Raw genomic sequence first — 27,744 nt, forward strand, 5'->3', positions numbered from 1 at the left:
ATGATGGATTATGTCTCAGGAATCTAAACTAAGAAACTTACATTTGACTTTAATCACAGCACCAAGGAGTTTTCTTTAGACAATCCACTTACAGGTTGTTTATAGATGGCAGATCATGATATGGTGTACTAAATATGCCACTTGCCATCAGACCAAGGTTTGTAATTAGGAAAAGCTGAAGCTTGCAAGAGACTGATGCAAAAGATAGATTAGCACTGCTGTGGGAGTGAAGGGATAACATCAGTAAATGCATCCGTCAGACAAAAGTAACATATTTTAGTTGGAACATGGATGTTTTTTGGAGAGAGATGTAATGCTGCAATTGAGGAAGTGGAGAGGGAGAGTACAGCTGTTCAGCCTAAGTGGCACACCTCTCTGGAAGAATATTTCTTCTTAGCAAGATAACACTGTTTACAAGATTAGACAGTTTGGCAACACTTTATATTTAGAGTCTTACATACTAAGTTCTTTGTATTATTAATTAGATTTAAATTAAAACTAATAATTTTAAATGTTCCTCTTCGTATGGTGCTTCAGTTCCTGTAAAGCTATTTTGAAAACAAATGCCTGTGTGTGTAGATATGTCTTCATGTATGTATAAATAATAAATACACACCGAAATCAAATATTAACACCATGAACTTTAAAAGTTCTGACTTTACATCCATTATTAAACTTGTGGATAGATCATGTTGTAAATGTAGACAGCTACTTTTACCTGGACCACATTCCCTTTCACTCCCCCAGGCTTGTTAGCTGGGGCATAGTGCCATGGCAATGCAGTTGTACTGCTCTCAGAGTCAGGCTGGGTACCGTGTACACTGCTGCCTGCACTGCTTTTCTGGAGCCAGAGGTGTTAAATATGGACTGCAGGAACACTCAAGTTGGCTTCTGTAGCAGAACCTTTTACAAGTTCGGTGCCAGTCCACTTGGAGCCAAGCTGGCCAAAAGGCCTGAGTAATATTTATAATGTGCTCCCAACTAAATAAATATATCAGTTAAAAAAACAAACCAAAACAAACCCACACTTTGTCACAGTCCTGCATTACCCTAGCTAAGTTGCTTCAAAATCTGAGCTAGCTGTGTGTGATTGAAGGAAGCATTTTTTCAGTTGAAAATGTATATAAATTTATTAAGGAGAAAATGGCTGTCTTCTGTATCATTTTGCTGTCTTTTGGAACATGAAGATTTTAATCTTATTCTTTGGTTTTGTGTTCAGAAACTTTCTTCACATGGGATATTTTCCCACTCTTTCCTCCTTTAATAGGAATGCTTCACTCCATTCCTGGAGATTTCAGAGCAGTTTCTTCCTTTCTGCCACCTTTTCAGCAATACCTGCCTGATAGTTATTACCTCTTTAGGAGCCCTACTGTCTTCAGTGCTTGATTTAATAAAGACAGAGGTACAACAAATACTTTTTCCTCAATTTTTAAGGATCTTCTGTTGTTGATTTTTGGAGAATAGAATAGTTCCATTCTGTGGTGGTTGGTTTTGGTGTTTGGGGTTTTTTTTGTTTGTTTTGTGTGTTTGGTTTTTTTGGGGTTTTTTGTTTGGGGTGGTTTTTTGTTTGGTTTTTTTAAACAGCATTTGATCTTTAACAGAAGTGAAAACTATATTAGGATTCCAGTGAACTTTCTAACTAGGAAAATCACTAGTTAGGGTAGATTGGCTAGATTTTTTTGGCAACAAATATTTAATTTTCAAAATTCAGAGCTGCTGTAATCATTGCATAAACAAATATTTCTTGATACTTTTTTTTTCTTCAGAAAAAAACTTTCCAGAAAACATATATTTAAATTCTGAAAAATTAAGAATGTGTGATCTTTCCTAAAAAAAGAGATTAGTAGAATGTAATATGGGTGGCCTCTGTCTTGCAGTTCAGCTATACTTGTGCTGTTATTTTTCCCCCCGTTGTGTCTGGATGCTGTTGATTGCAGAAGAGCCTTAAACCCCAAGTTTTTCCGGATTACATGCAAACAGTATTGCAGACAATACACACTCAGGGACTGATACATGTTTCTGTTTCTCTGAGTGCCATTAAGTAGCTGCCTAAGTATTTCTTCATTTTTCTGTGCCTCTTAGGAAAGAATTGGTACTTGGTGCACTTGTCACTTACTGTGACAGACGTGAACGACAACGTACCTGAATGGGCCATGGAGCCCCTCCCAGTCTTGGCTGTGGTTTCACCTGAAGCTGTGAGAGGCACTGAAGTATATAAGCTGCTTGCTGTGGATGCAGATGAAGGGATCCATGGAGCTGTAGAGTATTTTCTCCTGGAAGGTGAATTTTAACCCTCTCATTCCCTGTATATTAGATTTCACTATTGTGACTTTTTTATCTTTTATCCTCAGTTTCGTTAGTGAAAGATCTTCCCTTCCTCCTGCAAAAGGTTCAAAAGCCTTCAGCTCTGTGTGTGAGAAAAGTCAACTTTTATTGAGAGTATGAACAGATTTGCCAGATTTGAAGTGTGTTCTTCCTGCAAAGTTGGGTTCCTGCCCACATTGTCCCCCAGGGGATGATTGGGACTGGAGCAGTCAGTAGTCCTCAGGGCTTTGGCAAGGGGGTGACAGCATTAGTCAGCACCTCTCTGCTGGACAGCCTGCTTATGAGATGGAGCACCATTGGTTGGACAGAGAGGGTTAATGTTCCTTCTCCCTTGTGGGAGTTGTGCTTCTGATTAATTTCTAACAAGTTTTTAAGGGTCTGGGTTGTGCCTTAGCTTTGCAAAGCTAGTACAGAGTCATGAATAATTTTCTTTGTGAGACTTTTAAAAGAAACTTCAGTAATAGTTCAAAATTGTCTAAGCAAGTCTGCTCCAAAGGTGAATTTGTTCTTCTTGACCAGGACTCCAGCAGGGTATTTTCTGGTAAGGGATACTTAGGGTCAAACAACAGCAAGGTATTGGAGGATAAAGAAGAGTGATAATTGTCCAGAGACATAAAATGCAACATAGAAATGTAATCATGAATGTAATTACTGATTTCTAAGTTCTAAACAAACTTTTGAATTTTTGTGTGCATGCTGGTTCTAAGCCAAACCCAGCTTGGTAACTGACACTGTATTGTCCTCTTAATTTTAATCAAGTAAAAATGTTCTTGCTGACAACAATTTGTGGCTCTGTTCTTTTTAGGTGGTGAAGACAGATTTGAAGTTGAGAAGGACACTGGCTTGATTAAAACGACAGGTTTGCCATTGGTGAGGGACAAGGAGTATTTACTGACTGTACTAGCAGCAGATAAACTTGGAAACAGAGGGTCTCCAACCTCTGTTTCTGTAATTGCCGGAGTTCGACCACCACAGTTCACCAACATATCATACTTCGTATATGTTCCTGAAAGTATGCCACAAGGAAAATCGTAAGTAACGGGTAAAAATAATGCAGTGCAATTGGGTTCCTGGTTTAACTTTTGTTTGATCTCCCCAAAGCCTCAGTATTGTTTGTGAATCAGAAATAGATACTGTGGGTAGTAATTTAGATATCTTAATAGAAGTGATCATGATACAGTTTGATTGATCTATTTTTTTAGTCACCCTTTTATACAGAAAAGTGGTATTGAATAATTGCAGTACCTTGCTTTTTTAAAATGATATGGAAGGTATTAGATGATGTTGCTTGTGTCTTAATTTTCAGACAAAATGTAGAATACAAATTAGAATTGTTACGTCATGAAGAAAGATATCCTGGTGCGAAAGAATATATTAATTTTACGTGTCAAATTTGAAGTGTCTTCTCCATCAAGTGAAAATCAGAAAAAAAAAAAAAAGACTGTATTTACTGTCTTCATCAGTCATAGTGACAAACTGAGCAAAAATGAAGATGCCACAAAACTTGTCATTTTGTTTTTCTATCCTTTGTCTAACCATGTGGATCTAAATGTCACAGAAAATCTTAGTAACATAGGTCCACCTGAATACTAGGTTCCATCTATCCCAAACTGTTTTGTTCTTATGGAAAATATTTCCTCTTCCAGTTGAATTGAGAGTACTTTCATACTTTCATCCAGTAAATGTCTTCCTTGTGTGGCCATTCCACTGTTATTCAGATTATATTAACTGTGGTGTTGTATTTTACTGTTCAATCTACAACATTCAGTTTTACAGTCCTTTTTTTTTTAAAAAAAAATGCAGGTTTCTTACAGTCACTGCTGTCTCGTATCAAAACAAATCCCTGAGCTACAGTTTGCTAACTAATCCTGGTGGTCTATTCAGTATTGATTGGGCAACAGGAGATCTCAGTTTAACTCGAAGTGTGGATTATGAGAGTGACCAACACCAGTATCTTCTTTTGGTCAGAGCAGAGGAAAATGAGGACCACTTCAGTAGTGCAGCTGAGGTAGGTGTTCACTTCTGGCAGTCTTCATGTGTTTCTACTTCAGCCTTTCCAGATTTCTGTACAGATTAACTAGGGGCTCCCATTTCCCCAGCTCATGCTGTTTATTCTACTGCCCATTATAAAAGTCTGTCTATGGGTAGTTGTGGAGGGCTGGTTTAGGTACTCTTAGAGTTCACTCTTGCTGATGCTGAGAAGGCTATTTCTGAGGGATGAATATGCCATCCCATCATGGGTCCCAGGCCTTATCTGGGAAGATACGGAAACCGATGCAGCCAAGCCAAATATGAGGTTTTGTCTTACTCTAAACCTTCATAAAGTATGATGTATATTTGAGATTATTCCAAATTAAAACAAAGGCAGAACAGAAAATGATTCGTTTTGTATCAAGAACACGAAATGAACTTTTAAAGGGAAAGTAATAAAAACTCATGGATATTAAAAAATTATGGTTCATGGTGTTTTAGAAAGCTGACAGCAAAAATATTTCTAAATATAGTTATTACAGTTGTTTGAATTCAGGGATTCACTGAGCTAGGAAATGCATGCAATATAACAGTTTGTTCCTGCTGCAGGAAAAAAGATGTCCGCTATAGAGGGAACAGGAGGTAGAATTATTAGGAACAAGTTGGAGGACACAGAGAGAGACAGTATGTGAGTGTAACAAACAGTGGCTGTAGCACACCAGAGACTGATAATTTCTATTGACCCTTTTACAAACTACAAGATGAAGAGTGGTAGAATATGACTTGAAAGATGATTATGAGGTGATTTTACAAATACATTTAGCCTAAATGTCATTTAACTTGTACCTGCTTTACACTGATGCAACCTCAGTAGTTAGGAGAGAGCAACTCTCAGTTTATATGAACTTGTGTAAGAGTAGGTGGAGTATACATCTACCTGTTGCACTGTGATGCAGAATACCTCAAGCAACTTCAGAAAGTCTGAAGTGTAGCAGTATGAACCACCATAAAGGCTAATTTAACACACTCTGTACTGTTTGGATTGTAAAATATACAACTGTGGACTCATATTTGACGTAGGAATAAGAAAACCTTTTTAAAGATGTTAGAAGCAGAATTGTATTTCTTACTTGTATTATCATAATCAGTTCAATTTACATCTGATTTACACTGCTGCAGTTGAATTCAGAACTTGGTCTGGGAGATTTATACTGCTAAAATGCAATCTGCTTGGCAATAGAATTTTTAGTGTTACAAATCACATAAGTATTGGAAGATGTGACAATGGAAAAAGGATGCTTGGAAAGCAGGTGGTCCATTTCCCTTTATATTAGTAATAGGAAATAATCAATGGAGATGAAGGGTGAGTGGAAAATGTTGGGACTTGGCAATTCCTAGTATTTTGGAGTCTAATATCTCAACGGTTCTCAGCAGGAAAAGAGCAATCTAAGAAAAATGGTTTATCCTATGTGCTATAGCTTCTGAAGACCTCAAGGATGTTTTTGGAAAATTCTTCCATCCAATATTTGTAGAGCAATAAAGTAATTGCCTTGATTTGCTTTGCTGTTTAATGTTCCTCTCTTTTCCATTCAGGTTTTGGTTGTAATCACAGATGTGAATGATTGTGCCCCTGAATTTCCTGAGTCGATTTACAGCAAAGTTGGTGTTCCTGAAACAGTTACTATGACAACTGCGCTTCTACAAGGTTAGTACTTCTAAAACTATTTGTTACATTCAGTATGAGTATTTTTTTTTCCTCCCACTAATGAGAATTCAGTTCAGAAGGCAAAATTACCTGCCCCAGCATGGGTAGTTGCAACTCTCTGAAGAACAAACGGCACTTTGTAGAATTAGGTCATAATTATTTACTGCTGCCACAGGCCAAATAATTTTGGGGAACAGGAGGCAAAGGAAACAAATCTTTGTAGGATTTTGAAGTAACAGGACTTCAGTTGTGGTTGGTATTATAGCAGCAGGCTTATAGTAGCAGTCTTGCAACATTTCTTGTTTTGAAGGAAGAGAGTGATGTTGGATGAGAAATTATAGACACATCAGCTTACCTTCTCTGCCCATCTTTGAGTCCTATGTGGGCTTCTTGCAGGGAATACTGCTCTTTTGCATTAAAAGCCTCTTGCACAGTTTAACTCTTGTGTGAGGTTTTGTTTGGATGCTTGAGCAAAAGACTTTTCTAAAATAAGGTAACCAGTAACTTAAGCTTTAAATGATGATGCTCTGTAAATTATGTACATTTTGATTATGTAACCTGCAAAAATCGTATATTGAAAATGTTTATAAAGAAATTAGCAGGTCCTAGCAATAAAACAAATTTATGTCAACTAAACAGTTGTAGAAGGGCCTTATATTAGTCTTTAACCCTTACATAAACTTTTTATAAATCTTTAGGGGAAAAAGGAAATTAAACTACAGGAAAATTGCTGTTCCCTAGTAGATAGGATTTTATAACCTCCTCCTGTTCTACTTAGTGATTTATCCTGTACTAATGGTAGTCTGTCAGCTACTATTCTGGTACTGCGCTTTTAGCGTAGCTTTTGTAGGTTATAGGTAGGATATGACAAACATGTTAATTTAACTTGTCTCAGTTCAATAATATATGTAAATATTTAATCTTTAATCATGCAGGATGTGATCTGTCCAAGTGATCTTAAGTCAGCGGTATGGATCAGATGGACATGACAATGTATGTCTTGGTAGTACAGGGTTTTTGAAATCCAGCAGACGAAGGCAAGATCTAGTGGCTGAATTCAACCAGGGGTGACTTCTTTTTTAAACAACTTATTTTCAAGTAGGGGTTAGTTCAATAAAAAGCACAGGGGATAGCACAGTTTTATAAACTATTTAAAGCACTGCACGCGAAGGCAAATGCTATTACAGTTTTATACTACATGCTAATTCTCTTGTTAAAGTACTTAACGTTCCAATTCACAAACTTTGATCGACACAATATCTTTCTCTTCTCTTGTAATAGTGACAGCCACTGACTGCGATTCGAAAGAGAATGCCGAAATACTGTATTACACTTTGAGTCAAGACTTTAGCATTACTTCTCATGGTACTATTTTTCCAGCAACACGGTTGGACTATGAGCGACCTAACCATCTTTATGAGTTCATAATTATGGCAGTAGATAAAGGGGAAGAGCCGAAGACTGGGACAGCAACTGTTAGAATCCATGTTTCAAATGTCAATGATGAAGCACCTGAGTTTTCCCAGACAATGTAAATACATATTCTTAAAACTCTGTTACTTTTGTCTTTCACTGTTGCTTTTTTTATTTTGGACAGAAGGCTGATCATTACAGGATGGTAACTGGCTTCAATCAAATCTGAAAGTTACACTGATAAATGCAGTGTGATCTTTTGACACTGAGACTCTGTTACTACCAGTAAAAAAAAAAAAAAAAGAAAAAAGCTGTAAGTTTGGATCTTAATTTTGAAGTTTAGGCATATTTTCAATGTGTAGTAGGACTTATAGTAGGACTAGATAGGGGTAGTATATAGACAGTCTCTTTTGACAGATCTTGCACTTATGTTTTTTTCCAATATGTACTGAAAGAAGTGGTGTAGTAATTTCAGATATGTGTCTCAAGAGGGACACCTCCAACACCAAAAGAGATCAAGCAGAAAAAGCAGGCAACTCAGTGTTGTCCTCAGCCCTCATCCAGAGTACATGGTGGAATTTTGCCTTTTAATTAGACATTTTAAGCTCAGACAGAGTCAACAGTCCACATCCCTGGTTTATAATTGCTAAAGGAAAATGATTAGATGACAGAATCCTATATGACCACTGAATTATAAAAACCACAAGATAAATGTCAATAAATGGAGTTGACTTAATTTCACTTAGTCCCATGTCCTACAAACTGTTTTTAATTATTTTCCTTCTAAAGCATTAGTAAGCTTTTTTTCTTCCATAGTTGCGGCTCAGAAGTGTCTGAAGCAATGTCAAATGTACTATAAACTTGCATTCACATTAGAGGCTTAGTAATGGAATTCCCAGTCAGCTTCTCCATCAGCCTTCTACTCTTCAAAGTAGAAGTTGCTCAGGACAAAACCCAGGCAGAGATTTCAGTGATGCTAAGCTTGTGGTTTAGCTGAACAAAACATCAAAGCTTTCTGACAATCCTTATTTTATGTAAAAGTAACCTCTGGCTTCAAAATCTTGTGCCTTCCTTCCTTTCTTAAACGTTGCTTAGGAGGTGTGGCTTGGAAAAATCGATGTTTTGTAAATTCTCATAGGATCTCTATACATTTTCAAATACTAAACCAGATTAAGTTTCTCACTCTTCAGATGATGCCTACTTTTCATTTATTTATTTATTTTAATGTTCAGGGTCATTGAATATTTATCTCTGCTAGTCTTGTATCTGTTCCTAATTTTTTAATCAGAAATGAGTGATAGTATTAAAGATGTTGTAAACGTCTTTAACAAATTGGAAGCAGAAAACATAGTTTAAAAAAAAATAAACCTGCCAACTCTTATATTTGAAGTTTAGTGAAGAATATGGTTAAAATGAACATTATTTTAAATTACCAAACATTCTCAAGAACCTTTTCTGTTCCCTTGCAGTAGCAGGGAAACTGCTATTGTATATATATGTAGATTGGCATTGGAATTGAATTCAGCTCCTGCAATTCAAATTATCTCAAGTTTTTGTTTAACCAGGTTAAACATGCTTTGATTTTGCTTTATTTTTCCAGTTATGAAAAAAATCTTGAACCCAAAGGTGCATTTCAGACAGAACATAGTTGAAGTTTTCTGTGAAACAGATTAATCATGAACACCCATAAATTAGGTCCTATTGAGGGACTAGTTTGCAATTAATGTTATGCTCTGTGGCAGGCTAGTACAAGTCCAGATGATGATGATGATGACAATGTCCTTCTAGCCCTATGTTTAAATAGATTTACCATCCAGTATAAAGTTATGATTCCTTGCCACGAGCTTTCTTTCATCGTGGTTATTCTGTATCTCAGTTATGAAATGCTTAAGGCTACCACTCTGTTTCATTTTGTCAGTTTTTACTTTCTCCTTTTTAAGAGACCTCTTCTGATGACTTGAACTCTTCTATTCCTATATGTCATGTTCAAAATTATCAGAATTACTGTTCATTTGCTTTCCAGATGCAGAGTTAAGACAGTGTCCTGAGGGTTGTGACTGAGCTAAACCAGAATAATTTACTTCTCTTACTTCATTGCATATTAAATTGGGGGAAGGAAAAAGGCTGTCTCTGCGAAGGTTTTTATGAAAACACACATATCTAGACAGCAAAAGCTAAGGCAGAAGTTTTCTGTGCATCCATTTTCTATTTCTTTTTTCTTTTTTTCTTTTTTCTTTTTTTCTTTTTTCTTTTTTCTTTTTTCTTTCTTCTTTTTTCTTTCTTCTTTTTTCTTTCTTCTTTTTTCTTTCTTCTTTTTTCTTTCTTCTTTTTTCTTTCTTCTTTTTTCTTTCTTCTTTTTTCTTTCTTCTTTTTTCTTTCTTCTTTTTTCTTTCTTCTTTTTTCTTTCTTCTTCTTCTTTCTTTCTTCTTCTTTTTTCTTTCTTCTTCTTCTTTCTTTCTTCTTCTTCTTTCTTTCTTCTTCTTCTTTCTTTCTTCTTCTTCTTTCTTTCTTCTTCTTCTTTCTTTCTTCTTCTTCTTTCTTTCTTCTTCTTCTTTCTTTCTTCTTCTTCTTTCTTTCTTCTTCTTTCTTCTTCTTTCTTTCTTCTTCTTTCTTTCTTCCCCCCCCTTTTTTTTTTTCTAAATTTTTCCTATTCTCAGCATATGGAGACTGGGTCCATAAGCACTCTGAACCCAGTGGTACATATGTATTTTATCTACATTGTTGGATATGGCCAGCTGTAGTTCATTCTTCTGGCTGAGATTTGGGATATCTAGTATGGACGGGTCTGTACTATGCTTAGTCTGGCCTATGCTCAATCCAGTCAGATAAAATAATAAATGTTTGGGACTTTGCTAAAGCAGGGGGCTTTGGTACTCCAGAGAGCGTTAAGCTTAGGCTCATAATGCCTCTTAAGAGATTACAATGTCAGTGATGTGTCTGGACTTGAGAAGAGATTTTTGTAAAACTGACATTGTGCACACATCCTCCAAATCTGATTCTCATCTTAGTCATGCTGGTTGCAAAGACTGCACTGAAAGCGTTATGACAGCTTGTGTCAGGAAGTGTGCTATAACAAGCACACTTTAACTTAGCAAATGTTTGCTTTGATTCTGTGAGTGATGCAACTCATTTTTTAAAATTTTTTTAAAAAAAGTGAATTCTGCATTTAGCTCAAGTCTTGTTGCGAAGCTAAGCTTCAAAGCATCAATACTGCTGAAAGTTTGCAATGGAAGTCTATGGGAGGTAACAACAAGACATAGATGGTTGGACAGATCAGCAATACTATCATTTCACTGGTTAACTGAGGGGCATCTTATCAGTGTAATTGCATTAATAAATTACAAACCTCTGCAGTACCCTTTGTACAAGTAGTCAGTAGGTGTTGTAAAACATAGTTCTGTATATATTATTTCCAATCTAAATTCATTAATGTGTTGTCATAATTTCTTTTAACAGCTATAGGAGTTTTGTTTCTGAAGATGCAGGCCCAAACACACTGATTGCTACGGTTAATGCTGTTGACCCCGATGGAGATGGTGTGACATATGATATTCTGTCTGGGAATCAAAAAGGAAACTTTGTTATTGATCCTAAGAAAGGTAATAATATATTAGCTCTTTGCTGCTGCAGTCTTAATGTTGATTCTGATGTGATGCAGCTTGAATTTGGTCTTCATTAGGTAGCAATTATAAAAACTGCATAGCAAATGCTATCTTTGAAGCTAATACTAACCTAATTGAAAAAAACTGCAGGAAAAAGATGCAATTGTTCTAGACTCACTTCTAATGTTAAAATAATTGTATCATTTTCCTGAAAGCTTTGTATAATTGACCTATCTTACTTATTCATTGTTTGCTTTCAATCAGTAACTTAATAGAGAGCATTATTATAGATAACAGGTAATAATAGACAGTAACTTAATAGAGGACATTGTTATTGATAACAGTGTGACATTCCAAAATTTCAAGGCCTGTTAGTGCACTCAAAGCTTCACATCCAACTGCTGCGATTAGCCAAAGATACTATTAGTAATAAAATAGCCATGTGAGGAGAAAAAACAATAGGACAACAGTTCTCACTGGAGTAGATTTCTTTGTGCAGCTTTTTCAATAACTCACTTTTAACTGGTTTAAAGTGGACATTTGTGGTTTTAGATGAGGGTCATCCCCCCCCCCCCCCCCCCCCCCCCCCCCCCCCCCCCCCCCCCCGTGCTTATGTCCATGTCCTTATTACACATGTGTGAGCAAATACTTCTTAGCTGAGTTTACTTGTGTTGTACTGACACAAAATGATACATTTGTAGGTGGAATGAGACTACTACTATTTTATTTCAAGGAAAGCAAATGTATATAAAAAATGAACTACGTTATAGTTTTCATTTAAGGATGAAATTATTCACATGAGCAATGTCATTTAGCCAAGAATACTGCATGCATTAGAAAAAAAAATGCGTGGAGAATACTTTGCAGTTTAAGTAATTTGTTCTGAAATACCAGTTTTTATGTCTTTTAAAATTCTTTTCAGCAGTTGCACATTTTTAAAACCCCCGAGGAAAAAAATCCCACAACATTGGTCTCCTCATTAAAATAAAAAAAAAAGGCACAAACACATATCATCTGAGTAGGCTGGCATATCCCTTTAAATTAATAGGATTTATTTGCTGTTGATCACTTGAAAAAACAAAAGAGGATGTTTTGAGACAGAAACAGGCAACCAAATTAAAATCCCATTGAAGGACTGAAGTAACTTAATTAACTTCAGTTAAACTACTTTATATTTAACCTGTTTTAAACTGCAATCAAAATCTGAACTTAGATTTTTCAAAGCACAAGCATTGGATATATAGGAAGGAGTAGTCTGCTTTATTTTGTTGAGTTCACTTAGCATGAAGTTTTAATTTGAATGGAAATCATGTTTTTGCAATATTAATGTTAGATTCTGAAATGTTCCTAAAAATGTGGTCTGCAGGTAACTTGTAAGGGTTGAAGCGTGATCCTGAATTTAAGGAGAGCTCCTTTTAGCCTGTCTGGCTTAAAAATAGAGTTGTAGGTTGTAATAGTTAAAATTCTAAAGATACTTTGGCACCTGAAGAGGAACAGTGGTTTTAAAAGTGTCTAATTGCCACAGGGGTAGTAAATCTGATGCTTCTGAAAATCTTGTAAGTGCTCAAAGAATCTTAACATTTGGTTGATAGTATCTCTTAGGATTAGCTCCATAGTTTTAATATAGATAATCATGTATGTGTACTTTTATACTTTTTAACCAATTAATGTTTATAGTCTTTGAAATTTAATTTTAGAAACAGTAGAATTTTTTTTAAACACTTTTGGGCTTATGTTGCTTAATAAACCAATAAAGGTTTATACAGTGGCTTGCAGCAGTTTCTTTTCAGAAATGATATCGGGGGAATATTCTGTACCCCCTTGTTGCAGAAATGCCAAGGTGAAGTAGAGATGTGTCAAAAATAAGTGCTGCAGCTAAATCAATACATTTGTAAGGAAATCGAGTGACTTTGATGCTGTGGCAATACTCTGTTGTAGTGACAATTGCTGTTATGCCTGATGAATAACAGAGGTGATGGATGATGGAGCAAAAGAATGACAGCTTCTTACTGCATGGTCTCAGATTGCTGTAGTCTCTTTTGCTTTTGTAGCAAGTCATTCATACATCTTTCTCTGACAGTGCCTTTATGTCCCATCCAGCAGGGTGTATCATTTGGGTGACTGGGGAGAGTAGCAACATACAGGTGTCTGAGGATATGCCTGTATAGCTAAATGCTGCTGTGATTGTGCTGCAGGAAGGCAAACTTGAACTAGTTTCAGTTGAGCTAGCCTTGGTAGCTACAGCAGTAGACATGGTGACACATGCTTCATTGCAGTAATGATACAGAAACATAGCCAGGCTCACTGATGGGGCAGGTGCAGGTAAAACAGAAGTCTGCCACAGTATTTCTCTGGATTTTTTGTTTTTGGTTTGTTTTTTTCTGCAGCAGCTAGACAAAAGCTAATATGTGCAGGTCACCTGAGCCATAGCTGTTGTCTCATTTAGCTCTGTAGATACACCTGCAGACAAACAAACCTGTTGTGCTGTCTTAATTTTGTTCTAATATCAGACTGCAGTAAAAATACCATAGTTAAATTAAACTGTGGCAGCCTTGTGGTTTATTGTTGAATAGGTAAACCAGAATGGTTTGTTGTTGTGAGAATAACAACAATAATTGCTTAATATAGTAAAAAAATTAAAACCCCACAACCTATTGTTTTTACAGGGCTAGTTAGACTTCGTTCAAGTCCATTTCCTAAGCTGCAGGGGACAGAATATGTACTTAATGTCACAGCTACTGATGATAACACCTCTGGAGGGCCCCATTCTCTTACCAGTACTGCCCAGGTTGTTGTGAAAATTGATGATGTCAACAATAACAAACCTGTCTTTCAGAAGGTAAATATATGAGGCTCCGTCATTTGTGTTAGACTGTGTGGTAAATGTTTCAGACTGTGTTGTCATTGCAAATGATGCAGCAGATGAGCTATCCAGGAAGCGGTCCGCTTTCATCTCTCTGAGTCCTGATGTCACTGTCTTCTCCATCTTTTCCACCCCTTTTCTAAGACTTACAGGGTTTGTTCTCCTGTGGCAGAACAGCTCCTGTGAGCACTGTCTCTTCCTTGAACCACATCTCATCTCTGACATTTTAGAAGATGAGGTTGAGTGAATAACTTTTGGAGGCTCAGTCTGACACGTGAGGAGGAATCAATAGGTATAGCTGTATATGCAGTGGACTTACTAAAAAATATTCCATTACTTTTGTTAATATAGAAAAATATTTGCATTTGGAAGTATATGCAACTAACTTTTTCACCAAATATTTTCATTAGTTGGAGTTGTGCAGTGGCCTCATGTTGTGTGTTTTTCATATAATTGCAAAATAGCAAGTGAATTCTGTAAATTAATCATGGTACAGATAAAACATTAACATCAGTGCATGTGAATGGGAGTGTAGCTAAATCTATTTTTCTTTCCCCCCCAGTATATCTTTAAATCAAACGGCATGGTAAGTCCTTGATTTTTCTTTTTTCTTTTTTTTCCCTCCCCTCTCTTAGTGTCAGTATTACCGGGAACACGCTTCTGTATTGGAAAACCAGCCTTCAGGGACAGTTGTACTGCAGGTTGAAGCCACTGATGCTGATGAAGGAGCCAATGGTATAGTGAAATATGGCTTGATGCACAGAGGTGGTGTCCTACCAGCATTTAGTATTCATCCTGACACAGGTAAAGCGAATACCAGAACTGATGCTGGCATATAGAAACTGCTTTGTTACACTGATAAAAAAAAAAAAAAATCAGACTTCATGCTTTTTAATTTAGTTTTTTGATAGCAGACAAAATATAAACTGTATTAACTGCATGAACAGATATTCTCCTTTTAGTTTCATACATGTCCAGTACTGAACTAGAACCAATGTTTTCCATGGAATGTGGAAGTTCTGCTGTGTGAAATAACTTGAGTGGTTTTGTAACTAGATTTAAAAAACCCACCATATTTTAAGTGCGTATTATCTTGCAACATTGCTAATGGCATATAAATGATTTATCCAAACGACAGTAGTCTTACAAACAGCAAAGAGACTAAGTCTTGGAAGGCCAAAACTAAATTCAGGCTGAACTTTTGGAGGATAAAAGACATGAAACACGCCTTTACCCTGTACTGACTCTTCAAAAGAAATATTTTTTATAAACTCATTTTCTTAAAGTTAGGTTGGTATTTGTCTCCATTTTCTAAATCTAATTCCAATTGTATGTAGATTTAAGTGTATATGAATTTTGTACCTGCCTGAGCAGTTTGATTTAAGCTGTTGAAATTGTTAAACCTAGTGATTGGATCCTTGAACCTGAATTTCACGTTATAGGTGTATTTAACTTATTGCATTGTATCTTAATGTATTGACAGACAAATAAAGATCTAAATGTAGAATATTGTCAAATGCATAGTATTTTAACTCTCTGATATTTAATTTGTTTTTAGGAGTTCTGACAACTGTTCAGGTATTTGATCGAGAAAAACAGAGGGAATATCCTATCACTGTGACAGCAACAGATCAGGCAGCGGAACCACTCATTGGAATATGTCAGATAAATATTATCATCCTGGACCAAAATGACAACGATCCCAGATTTGAAAACACCCACTATGAATGTAATTGAGAGTCATTGGATAGGGTTTCAGTGCCCTGAGTGTGAGCTTACCTGATGTCTAAGACTCTTGGGGTTTGTCTTTCCTGGCAGTAGATCATGTGACCAACTAGGTGATTGCAGTCAGAGATGCACTTACCTTAATTAATTGCAGAATTTTTATTCTGTGTAATGTGCAATGTAACAAGTAGTCTTGACTCATAGGCCTTCCTGAGTGTCGTTATGGGAAAATTCCTTGAAACAATAGCCGTGTCAGTATCTTTCCTTACCCAAGTATACCACGTGTCTGTGGTACTACACAGAGTTGTGAAAGTTGTAATAAGCATGTGAGTGTGCAGCGCTCAGTGCTAACTGTATCCTTTGTTTTCTGATTAATAGATTTTTGTCATAACTTTTGATTACGCACTTTTCCCATTTGAATTTCATAATTCATCATTGTTTGTTGTTTTACCTTTCCTTCTTGGTTCTTCAGAAAACCCTTCCTGTTTATGGATAAACACCTAGAGGCATGTATAATATAAAAAAAAAAAAAAGACGACTGATAATTCTCAGTTATACTATGCAAATCCTAGAAAGTAGTTTCTGACAATGTGGTCCTTTTCATCTGGTTTTATGCAATAAATTAGAATTCCATTTATGTATATTTCATACAGAGCAATTAGTCTCTTAGTAAAAATAGAAGACCAAAAAAAAATAGTATCTTAAGAGAAATAAGAATTCCGGGTTTTGAATGTGGTGATTGGAAGTTCAAATGTGATCCATAGCTTTGGAGTGATAGCAGCTCTTTAAAATATTCAGTTTGATTTTTATGGCCACTGTTCCAAGGAAGATAAAGTTATAGCTTCCATACATTGTTACTTTAGTTTTTCTTCATTTCATAGTAAAATGTTCCTGGTACTTTAGTGAATTAATGATCAGTCTGAAATATCCTTTCCTTACATTAGATTTCCTAAGAGAGGACACAAGAGTTGGGACGAGCTTTCTTCGTGTTGCAGCCCGTGATGATGACTACAGCTCAAATGCTGCCATTACATATTCAATAGCAAATGAAGAACCAAATTATTTACAAATTAATCCTACTACAGGCTGGTTGTTTGTGAACCAACCTTTATCTCAGGTATGGTGCTTGCTTTCCTTTTTAAGCTGGCTGTCTCAATATATTGTAGGAGAGACTGAGGTCCTGAGTTTGTGTTACCCTTTCACATTAAAGGATCAATACATCATAGTTAAATTAAACATGAGGCTTAATGCTTTCAGCTGATGAGTTCATTGACTGTGAATTGCATATAAGCAAGCCCTGCTTTCAGCTGCAAAGTAGGAGCTGACAACACCGCCTCTGAGAACTCGTTCTTCCCATTTCATTAGCTTTGGCATACTAATACCAAGGACTGGAGGGCTGAGACCTTAAGCAGGGGAGGAAGAACCCAGGTGCAGGGCTTCACTATGTTAACAGGCAATGAGTTAACACACAAACCTGAATGTGAAAGAGTGTGAAATTTGGCTTCTGATACAGATTTCTAACTCTATACGTGTTGGTCATAGTGGACTAAGCATAGCTATCCCTCAGGAAGGTGAAGATATAACTAACAAAATTGTTGCATGTAGTTATTTAAAATTTAGCAGTTTCAGCCATTTCTAAATACCTACGTGAGCAGTTTGATATTTTCAGAGTTGTAAAGTAATTTGTGTTGAGATGAAAATATTGTTGTAGATATCAATCTTTAAATACCTAATAGATACTTTTAGCAAAATTTTCAGCAACCTTGCACCTACCTCACATCGAGCTCAGTATTTTGCAGTTGAAGATGTTTTTCTTCTGTGCAGGTTTTTTTAAGTGTGCCTTTAATTTTATGTATTAATTTTTCGGGGGGGTGGGGGGGGAAGCTCATTGGAGCCCTGATCAAAATCCTCTGTAATGAAACCTTTTTTTTTACTGTTCAGAGATCATCTATAATTCGAGAGATTATTGCTACAGATGGAGGTAATAGAAGCAGTAAAGTTGAACTTGCAGTAACTATTACTAGTGCAAAAAACCAGCCTCCACAGTGGGAAAGAGACAGCTATGAAGTTGTTATTCCAGAGAATACTACACGAGATGCATCAATTTTGGTAAGGTTGGGACAGACTTGTTTGTCTGTCTGTAGCTCTAAGGCTATAGAGTAAGTGAACGCTGCTTATTTTCTTAAATATAGTGAGCTCTTATAAGAGTTTTCTGTATTGTAGGGACCAATGATCTGCTATCAGTTTTCTTTCAGAAATGCTAACAGTAACCAGCGGTTTTGCTCTAATTTATATGTGTGCAACCATTATTTAATTTCCTTCCCATTTGGACAACACTATAGGTGTTCCAATTTTTTGAACGTTTTTGTGTTATCTGAGGTGATTACTGGGCTTAAAGTACTTAGAGTTGTTTGGTTTGATTGCTCAGAATGAGTAATTGGAACAGCTTTATGGAGTAACTCCAAAATACATATTTTTAGGTTAAACATGTAATGACTGGTAACCTTTGGCTGCAGCTGTTTGTGGCCTGGAGATGTATCAGGCAGGGTTAAGATTTGGTATGAGGAAACACTTGTCTCAGTGTTTTCACTTGAGAGCTGAACATCTGGGAGAGTCAATACACAAAAGCTTTTAGAGATGTTGCTGTACTTACAAAAATGTTGATTATGCAAACTTTTTGAACTGTGCAGACAATCAAAGCAACTTCTCCCCTTGGTGATCCCCGTGTGACTTATAACCTAGAGGAGGGACTTGTTCCGGAGACTAACATGCCAGTTCGTTTCTACCTGACTCCAAACAGACACGATGGTTCTGCTTCAATCCTGGTAGCTGAGCCACTAGATTATGAAACAACAAAGAGCTTTCTGCTGCGGGTTCGAGCACAGAACGTTGCTGCAGTTCCTCTGGCAGCATTCGCTACGATCTATATTAATGTAACAGGTGTGTCAGCTGTTCAGTGATGTTATAGTACAATCATAGTAGTTTTTTTTTCTTTAAAATTTTATAGTTTTCTCTTTATGCGCTCTTTTTGATGTTTTAGATGTCAATGACAATGTCCCATTCTTTACTTCATCTATTTATGAAGCCTCGGTAATGGAGGGAGCTGGTGTTGGGACATTTGTCATTCAGGTGTCTGCCACCGACCTTGACCTTGGTCAGAATGGTGAGGTAAGCAAGTGGGGCCCTACATCTTTCATGATGAAAGGTATGGAATAACTTTGGTGTGAACAATGGCTAAATAGACTAGAAGTCTTCAACCTAGAAAAGGGATGATTAATAGGGAAATGTGAGATGAAATAAAGTAGCTAATTACATGTTTCTCTGTCTTGCCATGTGAAAAATGCAATATGTCCAGTTAACACCAAAAGTGGATGTATTTGTTACTGAATTTAAAAATTGAAAATAGGTATATCTTTAGAACAAGAGTGCAAGCTGAAGTCAAGTGCACGAAAACATATATCTAGTAGAGACAAGAATGACCAATGTCATGTGATCCGTGATACCGAGCAAGTTCAAATCCAGCTCACCTGTGGCTGTTGTATTAGTACCTGTCATCTTTAGCTGAGTTTGACTGCTGTTGCACAAGCACTGTGCAAACGTGAACTAGTAAACTTGGGAACTGATTAGCCAAGACAAATTTATTTCCTTTACAGATCAGCAACTAACATGCAAGGAAGTTAATTGACTTCAAACTAGATTGCTCAAGCTGGCAATTTTACTCAGTTTGCTTGGCCCTGATCAAGTTCTCAAATACAAGACTCTTCTTCCTCTCTTTAAGTACTTATTTAGTTGTGAACTATCCAACAAAAGGAAAGTATGAATTAACAGCTTCTTTTTAATCCTTTAGATAACTTACTCCCTGTTACAAGACAGTGGCAGAGACTACACGTATTTTCACTTGGACTCACAAACAGGCTCAATATACACTGCCTCCATGTTTGATAGAGAGAAGAAGGCCTCCTATCTTCTAGAAGTCAAGTCAATAGATGGCTCTGAATCGGCTCGACCTGGAAAACATGGGAAGCCAAACACTGGTAAGAAACAGATGTCTGTGACATGCGTGGTTTTACCTGGATTGGTCTCTGAAAACAGAAGCTCTGAAGTGCAAGATTAAATGTCAGTTTCTTTTTTTTTTCAAGTGTACTTGTGAAAGAGTGCTTGTTGTTTTGGTTTGGTGGTTGGTTGGGTTTTTTTAACTGTTTGTCTGTGCAACAGTTGTGTCAGACCTGGAAGAGAAATTTTATATGATGATCAGGCAAGTTTTTTGTTATGAATTTAAAAGAAAACTAGAGTTTCATAGTTAAGAGTTTAGAGAGTATTTCCTAGCTAGCAAAGATGCACCCATTATCAGTAGGATGCAGATCTTTGCATAGTAGAGGTGTTTCTCAAAGCACTGCATATGGTACTGTATTCAGTCAAAAGTCATTATGAAGTATGAAGCAGGAAAGTTCAAGATAGAAAATCCCATTCTCAGTTGACGGCTGTGCATAAATAAAGACTTAAAATTTGGCTTTTGTGGCTTCAGGACAAAAAGTTACGACTAAAAACTGTGCAATTGCCGTATTAGGCATCAATTATTCACATATTATCTGTTTAAACAAATTGGATGTGACATTCATTTGATATCCAAGTGCTTTTGAGTAATGTTGGTATATATATTGTCCACAGCCCTAAGGGTTTGTTTCTGTATTGTCTGCATATTCATCTTCATTTAATGTGCAGCTAGACAGTTTAAGGAATTGTAGCTGACAGAAGTGGCACAGCTGAGTATTTTAATCTCTTGTTTCTTGTCTCTCTAGACACGGCCTACGTGCGCATTTTTATCAGCGATGTGAATGATAACAAGCCTGTCTTCACTCAAAGTGTCTATGAAGTAAATGTGGATGAAGACCAGGATGTGGGCTCGACTGTCATTACTGTCAGTGCTAATGATGAAGATGAAGGTAAAGAATTGGAATTCCTGATAGCTGAGTCTAAACTATCAATGACTTCATTGTATCAACACACCAAGACATATTTAGTGGTGTTAGAAAGGAGAATGTCTTTTAGTCTTTAGATTTTAAAACTTCTTTAAGTGTGATCGGGCATGAGCATTAGTTCGTAATGGAGCTGTGAGGCGTAAGTCAAATAACTCTTATTTTGAGAGGCAATGCATTAATGTGGGATGATGGGGAACAATTTCTGTGCCAGCAAATACGAATTTATTATAGATCACATAATTTTCTTACAAATGGGCGCCAATAAAGATTTCCTGGTTAACTAGAATGAATCACATTTGATTTAAGTGAAATTCATTTGCTTTCTCATATTTGAATCTAGACTTCCTAAATGCATATGATGAGTCTTAACTATGTTGCTTTATCTAGAAATCAGTCAGGAATTCAGCTGTAAGTCATGTGAAAATAAGTACGTAACCAGTGCTCATAAATGAGAGGGAATGGTACAGACTTCCGTCTTTTGGCCATGGTGCACTACTAATTTGACTTTGCTATATGGTGAAACTATACTTTTTTTGGTTGCCCAAGTCCCAAAGGACTGTTATGTCAGTATGTCTGTGAAGTACAAGTACATCCTGACTGCATTTGATTCCTCACCCACTCAAAGAGGTTGAGGCAAATGTGGCTAAGTTGTACTGAAGACAGATTTACCTACTCAAGGAAGTTCTAGTTTGTTACTAAGGCTGCCTGAAAATCTACTCTATAGTGTTGGATCAGGGGACCTGATGTGATGGATATAGAGCACTTCGTTTCTGTCCTCTTAATAAAGTAAATGATTAAAGATGTAGCTACGAAAGAAGGGAAGAAGAGAAAAATGGTACTGTGAAGGTTGGGCTTGCAGAAGGGCTAAAAGTCTTTACTTGATCTAAAACCATCAACAAATTGGCACTTCCTCTGAAATTTTGAGAAGTTCTTAGGACTGTCTCCTCTGGCTTGATACATAATTATCCTGTTTGTTGGTAAAATATATGCATAAATTAATATGAGTGCAGAATGGTTCTCCATTTGAAGTATTTTGTGATAACTCATTCTTACGTGCTGGATGTTAGCAAATAAGAATTTGTCTTTTTCATCCCATAGCCTTGGCCAGTCATGCTGATCTTGCAGTGAATTTGAGGGATCATAAGTAAAAGCAGAATTAATACTTCATTGCAAAGACACATTTTATAATTAGACACAAATTACGGTTGGACATACCAGAACTGAAAATGCTGATAAGTAATCTGACATAGCTGCATATTTTAAAAGACGACAAAACTGTAATACCAAAAATCAGTTATCATATGATTTGTACTTCATCTTAACACCCCATGTTTCAATATACTTCAAGAAGTGTGTATTTGCTGACACTGTTGGTAATTGACAGGAACAAATGCTAAACTACGGTATCAGATCACTGCTGGAAACGTAGGAGGAGTACTTGACGTAGAACCAGAAACAGGAGCCATTTTTATTGCCCAACCACTGGATTATGAAGAAACAAAAATGTATGAGATTCACTTGTTGGCCTCTGATGGGAAATGGGAAGATTACGCAGTTATCATCATCAATGTCATGAATAAAAATGATGAGGCTCCAGTTTTCTCTATCAATGAATACTATGGAAGTATAATTGAAGAACTGGATCGGTTACCAGTCTTTGTACTTCAGGTAGTGTGTGCAGTTTCAGAGATTATAATATTTCAATGAAAGAGCACAGATTACTCTGGTACAATTATGTTAATGTTAATCCAGCACAGATATAGTAATGAAATTTAGTTTTACTAAGGTTTTTTTTGTCAGTGGAAGAAGGGAAGTGGGCTTTTATGGAAAAATAATTACAAAGATAGTAAGTAGGATAAGCAGGATGGATCATTTGTGATCCTAAAAAGCAAATCATTAACATTTTAAAGTAGCCATTAGAATAGCATAGTTACCTCTACAAATAGGAAAAAATATATTATTTTAGTATTAGAATATCTACATTGTTATTGTAGTGCAAAGCATATTTACTTACTCCGAATTGTCCTTCAGCCACCTCTCAGTTGCCATTCATCTGGCATGCACATATTAGTAGCATGTCACATACTTTTGCTTGAACTCCTTTAGACTGTAGCAGCATATAGGATATAATGCAATCATTGTGTAATTTGTAATTTCTATATCTTTGTTTTCAAAACTTTTGTAGGTTATGGCGAATGATCCTGATAGTAATGTGGATGAAGGAGATTTGAGATACTCATTGCATGGGCATGGTGCAGCTGATATTTTCACAATAGATGAGAAAACAGGCAGCATTTACTCACACAAGATGCTGGATCGGGAAGAGAGAGCACTGTGGAGATTTGTTGTATTGGCTACTGATGAAGGTGGAGAAGGACTTACGGGATTTGCTGATGTGATTATTAATGTGTGGGATATAAATGACAATGCACCTGTGTTCATATGCATGCCTGATGATTGCAATGGGAGTGTTTTTGAAAATTCTCCTGCAGACACACTAGTAATGGAAATGGGTGCTGTTGATTGTGATGATCCAAATGTAGGTCTTAATGCTGTCCTGACTTACAGGATAACAGAGAATGTAAAAAATGAGTTTGGTATTGACATGTTTAATATCAATCCCAATACTGGTACAATCCATGTAGCAGGGGGAATGCTAGACAGAGAAAGGACTGAAAATTATTTTCTCACTGTTGAAGCAAGAGATGGGGGAGGACTAACAGGAACTGGCACTGCCACTATCTGGATTGCAGACGTCAATGATCATGTACCTAAATTTACAAAAAAGATGTGGCAGGCAATAATTCCTGAAAACAGTGCCATCGACTCAGAAGTTCTGCAAGTGTGTGCTATAGATGCAGATGTTGGGGAAAATGCTGACTTAATATTCAATATCATCGGGGGAGACCCAGATCAGAAGTTTTATATTGGGAATGACAAAGAACGGCAATGTGCCGCTATTCGACTGAAAAAAAAATTGGATTTTGAGAATGCACTTGAAAGACAGTTTAATCTTACTATTACAGTGGAAGATCTTGATTTTTCTAGTGTTGCAGTGTGCCTGATTGAAGTTGAAGACTCTAATGACCACAGCCCAGTTTTCCTTTCTCAGTTTATTCAGACAAGCCCTTTCTTTGAAAACATGCCTGTAGGTACTACAATAACCACAGTGAGAGCTACAGACAAGGATTCTGGTTTGAATGGGAACATTATATATTCTATAAAGTCAGATTCGGATCCTATGAGACAGTTTGCGGTTGACCAGTATGGTCACGTGATTGTGGCAAATACACTAGATCGTGAAGTCATCCAAAAATACAGTTTAATTGTACAAGCTTCAGATCAAGGGACACCTGCCCACAGTGGAAGCGTTACGGTTTTGATTAACTTGCTTGATGTTAATGACAATGGACCAAGATTTGAGGCACCATACAGGCCTGTAGTTTGGGAAAATATGTTGAGGCCTGAAATAGTGTATATGAACCATACATCAAAACTGCTTCATGCATTTGATCCGGACAGTGAGGAAAATGGGCCACCCTTTACATTTTCATTGCCACCAGATTATCAGAATTCTTTGGATTTTTCTCTTATTGACAACAGAAATAACACAGCTACTGTAACTGCTTTGAGATCCTTTGACAGAGAAAAGCAGAAGGTGTTTCATCTGCCAATAGTTATAACAGATAATGGGATTCCAGCTATGAGCTCTACAAACACCCTAACTATAACAATTGGTGATGAAAATGACAACTGCCATGAATCTGGCCATAAGGAAGTCTATGTGTACAGTTACAAAGGTAAGTGCTATCTGCATATTATATCAGATTCATGAATTTAGCACAGTTTTACACATAATTTCTCTCTTGCAGTTCTTTATTTTTTTAAAATAGCTTACATATTTTGGAACTGAAACTCCAATTCTGTAAACTACGCAAATAAAGTGGAATGGGTAGAGTATATTTGCAAAGCTCAGACCCTAGTGTGTAAAAGATCATCTACCAAAAACTTGTTGGCTGCAAACAAGCATATATTGCACTTACAGAAAAAGCAGTGTTTTTTATAAGCCAGTAAAATCTATTTTCCTTTCACTAGTAGTTCACCTACACAGAGGAAAAGGTTTTTTTGTCTGTGCACACGATTCAGAAAGTATCTCACACTGAGAGATCCAGAGATGAGAATGGCAGAACTGAAGCAACGTAGAGAAACAGAGGTTCATAGATGAGCCCTACTCAGAAATTGTAGACCAGTCCCACCTCCACTGTGACAGCCACTGTGTGGCTGTGCAGGATAGACATCTGGAGGAGGGAGGTTTTCTGCTGGCAGCAAAGGATCCAAGAGAAAGCTGAGTCAGCCATTTTTTAGGAAAAGAGTAATCTTTGGGGTTCAGTAAATGACTGAGAACATGTCATCTTTGAACTGGAGAAAAAAAAAAAGAAAAAAAAGATTCTGTTCTGGATGTGTTCTTGAGTGTTGCACAGTACCTAGGTCAAGAAATACTAGCAGGAGAGCTGCTCTGTCATAGCAGCCAAAGTGCTATGAGGTTTAATGTTTAGTGGGAGAGAGCAGAGCTAATGCATCCATTACATGAATGCTTTACATTTTCTCATTAGAGTGATTTAGCAGAGGATGAACAGTTTAATCCTATTTTCTAAAATTTGTCTTGAATTTCCATTCCTGTGTTTTTTCCTGAAATTACCTGTAAAACTTGACATTAAACTAGTCCTGGTGGCCCTTATTAAGCATGGTTTATTATGCCTTTCCCCAAATACTCCATTCCAGATAGAATTGGCTATATCTCGGTTATCATTGCAATAGTAGAATTTCTGATAAGTATTTGAGAAGATTAATCTACAGAAGGTATTTTTGCAATGAGTTATTTTTGCTGAATTCAGTCTGTTTAAATTAGGAAAAGGTGTGACCAGGTCCTACTGTAGAAATGAAAGAATGAAGTTTCTAGGGTGGATTGGCTCCAGATTTGAACCTTAAAAATTTCTCATGTTGCTGGATCTTGGCTGTGGAATTCAAAGGTCTCCTTCCCTGGAGTATTTTAGAACAGCTGCTTGGATGTTCCACTTCTGTGGCAGCCCACAGGGGGCTGAAAAAAGGGCCAAGAACTGGCACAGCTTGGTGGCTTCTTGCCCATTTCCTTTTCTCAGTCATGTCCTTCTCTCCCAGCTGCACCCCACAAGATGCTCTCCCTCTTTTGCTGGATTCCCCTGGTGTGCCATTTGAAATAGTAGAATAGCAATGAAACATTTGGGGATTAACTCCTGATGTGGTGATTTTTTTTTTTTTTTTTTTTTGTCTGAGAATTTTATATAGAGTTGTATTTATGTATCATTCTGTTTTTGTTTTGCATTGTTTTCAGCTTTCCTTCTTTCATGTGACATCCACAGTGTACTCACCTTTCCACAACTGGCAGAAATCATATGACAGGCTATGCATTATTTTAAGAATCTTGGATCATAACCACAACCAAATTGAGCAGGAATCTGAAAATAATAAATGCAGTAATGAATGTGGCAGAATATAAAGTGCACTGAAAAGCAAAAATTAAATGCAGATTTATTATAATTTATCTCAACAGGAAAATGGTCAACAACAGTACTTGGGGAAGTGTTTGCACCAGATCAAGATGACTGGGACAATAAAACATTTCTCTCTGAAGGAAAACTGCTCAAGTGAGGATTGTATTTGTGTCAAAATGAGTAATATTTATGCTTCTGTAATTCTTTTACTCACCATGTATTTCTTTTGTTCAGGATATGCATAAAGCCAGGGTTATTGAGTGTATTAAGGAATGTACCTTCTGGATGCTCTTTTTCACTTTGGTAACTAGGTATTAAGAAATTAATGCATAAAATATTTTTTCCAAGAGCATGCAGGGTCACACAGTGATGTTGATTTTTAGTTGAATGTCATCATTAATTTATTTAAAAATGTGCATTCGTAAGATTGAATTTGAAAAAAAAGGCGGAGTTTTTAATACTTGCCCTCAAATGTTAGAGTTGATGGAATACAAATCCCAGATTTGAAAGGGCAGAATGGAATAACTTCATCAAAAGTGGAAGGGAATTTGGTGATCACTGATGGCTAAATTTACAATTGCATGCGAAAACCATGACTCTTAGATTAGTGGAGTGTTTTCTGTTAATTGAAATGTTGAAGTGGATCCTTAATTCCTATTTATATGTTATTTGTTCATATCATGAAGTGAGATGGCATATAGCATAATTGTATGCTGTTTGAAATACAGAAAATGAATGTGAAAATGAACGTGAATTTTTCTCTCCACTGTGAATAAGAGTTTAAAAGCTTTATGTAGCCCAAAATTAAAGACTGACTTTCTGTCCGTCAGCAGCCCCTGGGCCTGCTTCCATATTAGGAGGTTTCTGTTCCATAATAGTGGTCATGGAATATTTCCATAATTACTGATTACTGTCCCTTTGAGGTGGCAAATGAAGATGATATCAGAGATTTCATACAGACCTTATCCTGTTCCAGATGGATAAATGAGAATCTGGAACGACTTTGTGTGATTTTGTCACTTTCTATTACTTATCTCATAGACCTGCCCACGATGACTATGTTGAACCCATGGTTCAACTACACACTGCTTTTATTCGGGATGAGGAAAGTCTGGGGAGTGGCAGAAACATCTTTTTATAAGCTCTGCAGGTTGTTATTTCTGAATTAAGGTGTTTCCAGTGCGTTTCTGAGGTTGTTTGCTAATTCCCGTATGTTTTGATCCTATAACCTTCATAGTAACATCTAATGCCTTCTGAATTATGTTAATAAATAAAGTAATTTCTCAATTTTTGGTTTATGTCTAGGCCTTTCAGATTAAATCAGAGGACTGGTTCTTTGATGATGGTGGATAACACTCCTCAAGGAATATACAACTTAAAAGTTAGAGTTTCTGATGGAGTTTGTCCTGATGTTATATCTACAGTACAAACGCATGTCAGAGAGCTGGAAGATGAAGCCATACAAAACTCAGCCAGTGTGCGTCTATCAGGTTAGTTTTATGTGCTGATGAAAGTTTAGATCAGCTGCTTCTGTAACAGAATGATTATGTGATGTAGGTGTTGTTATATCAACACTTGATTTACTTATCTCTGCAGGGCACTTTCTGGTATGTTTCCATATTGTTAAATA

At 36.6% G+C, this 27,744-nt stretch overlaps 1 protein-coding gene across 1 annotated transcript in view; it reads left to right on the plus strand.

Annotated features, from left to right (window-relative positions):
* Positions 1-27,744, plus strand: part of LOC129212237 (neural-cadherin-like) — a 62,709-nt gene that overhangs the window by 14,119 nt on the left and 20,846 nt on the right. Inside the window, exons 2-20 of the mRNA XM_054840560.1 lie at positions 2,083-2,280; positions 3,131-3,356; positions 4,129-4,333; positions 5,890-6,001; positions 7,283-7,532; positions 10,871-11,013; positions 13,683-13,855; positions 14,515-14,683; positions 15,438-15,608; positions 16,549-16,721; positions 17,546-17,713; positions 18,295-18,544; positions 18,645-18,772; positions 19,452-19,638; positions 20,404-20,547; positions 21,968-22,251; positions 22,769-24,383; positions 26,174-26,267; positions 27,420-27,604. Of these exons, the coding sequence (XP_054696535.1) occupies positions 2,083-2,280; positions 3,131-3,356; positions 4,129-4,333; positions 5,890-6,001; positions 7,283-7,532; positions 10,871-11,013; positions 13,683-13,855; positions 14,515-14,683; positions 15,438-15,608; positions 16,549-16,721; positions 17,546-17,713; positions 18,295-18,544; positions 18,645-18,772; positions 19,452-19,638; positions 20,404-20,547; positions 21,968-22,251; positions 22,769-24,383; positions 26,174-26,267; positions 27,420-27,604 (4,875 nt within the window). The remainder of the gene's footprint in view (positions 1-2,082; positions 2,281-3,130; positions 3,357-4,128; positions 4,334-5,889; positions 6,002-7,282; positions 7,533-10,870; positions 11,014-13,682; positions 13,856-14,514; positions 14,684-15,437; positions 15,609-16,548; positions 16,722-17,545; positions 17,714-18,294; positions 18,545-18,644; positions 18,773-19,451; positions 19,639-20,403; positions 20,548-21,967; positions 22,252-22,768; positions 24,384-26,173; positions 26,268-27,419; positions 27,605-27,744) is intronic.

The sequence above is a fragment of the Grus americana genome, chromosome 13, assembly GCF_028858705.1.
Source record: "Grus americana isolate bGruAme1 chromosome 13, bGruAme1.mat, whole genome shotgun sequence".
Classification (NCBI taxonomy): Eukaryota; Metazoa; Chordata; class Aves; order Gruiformes; family Gruidae; genus Grus; species Grus americana.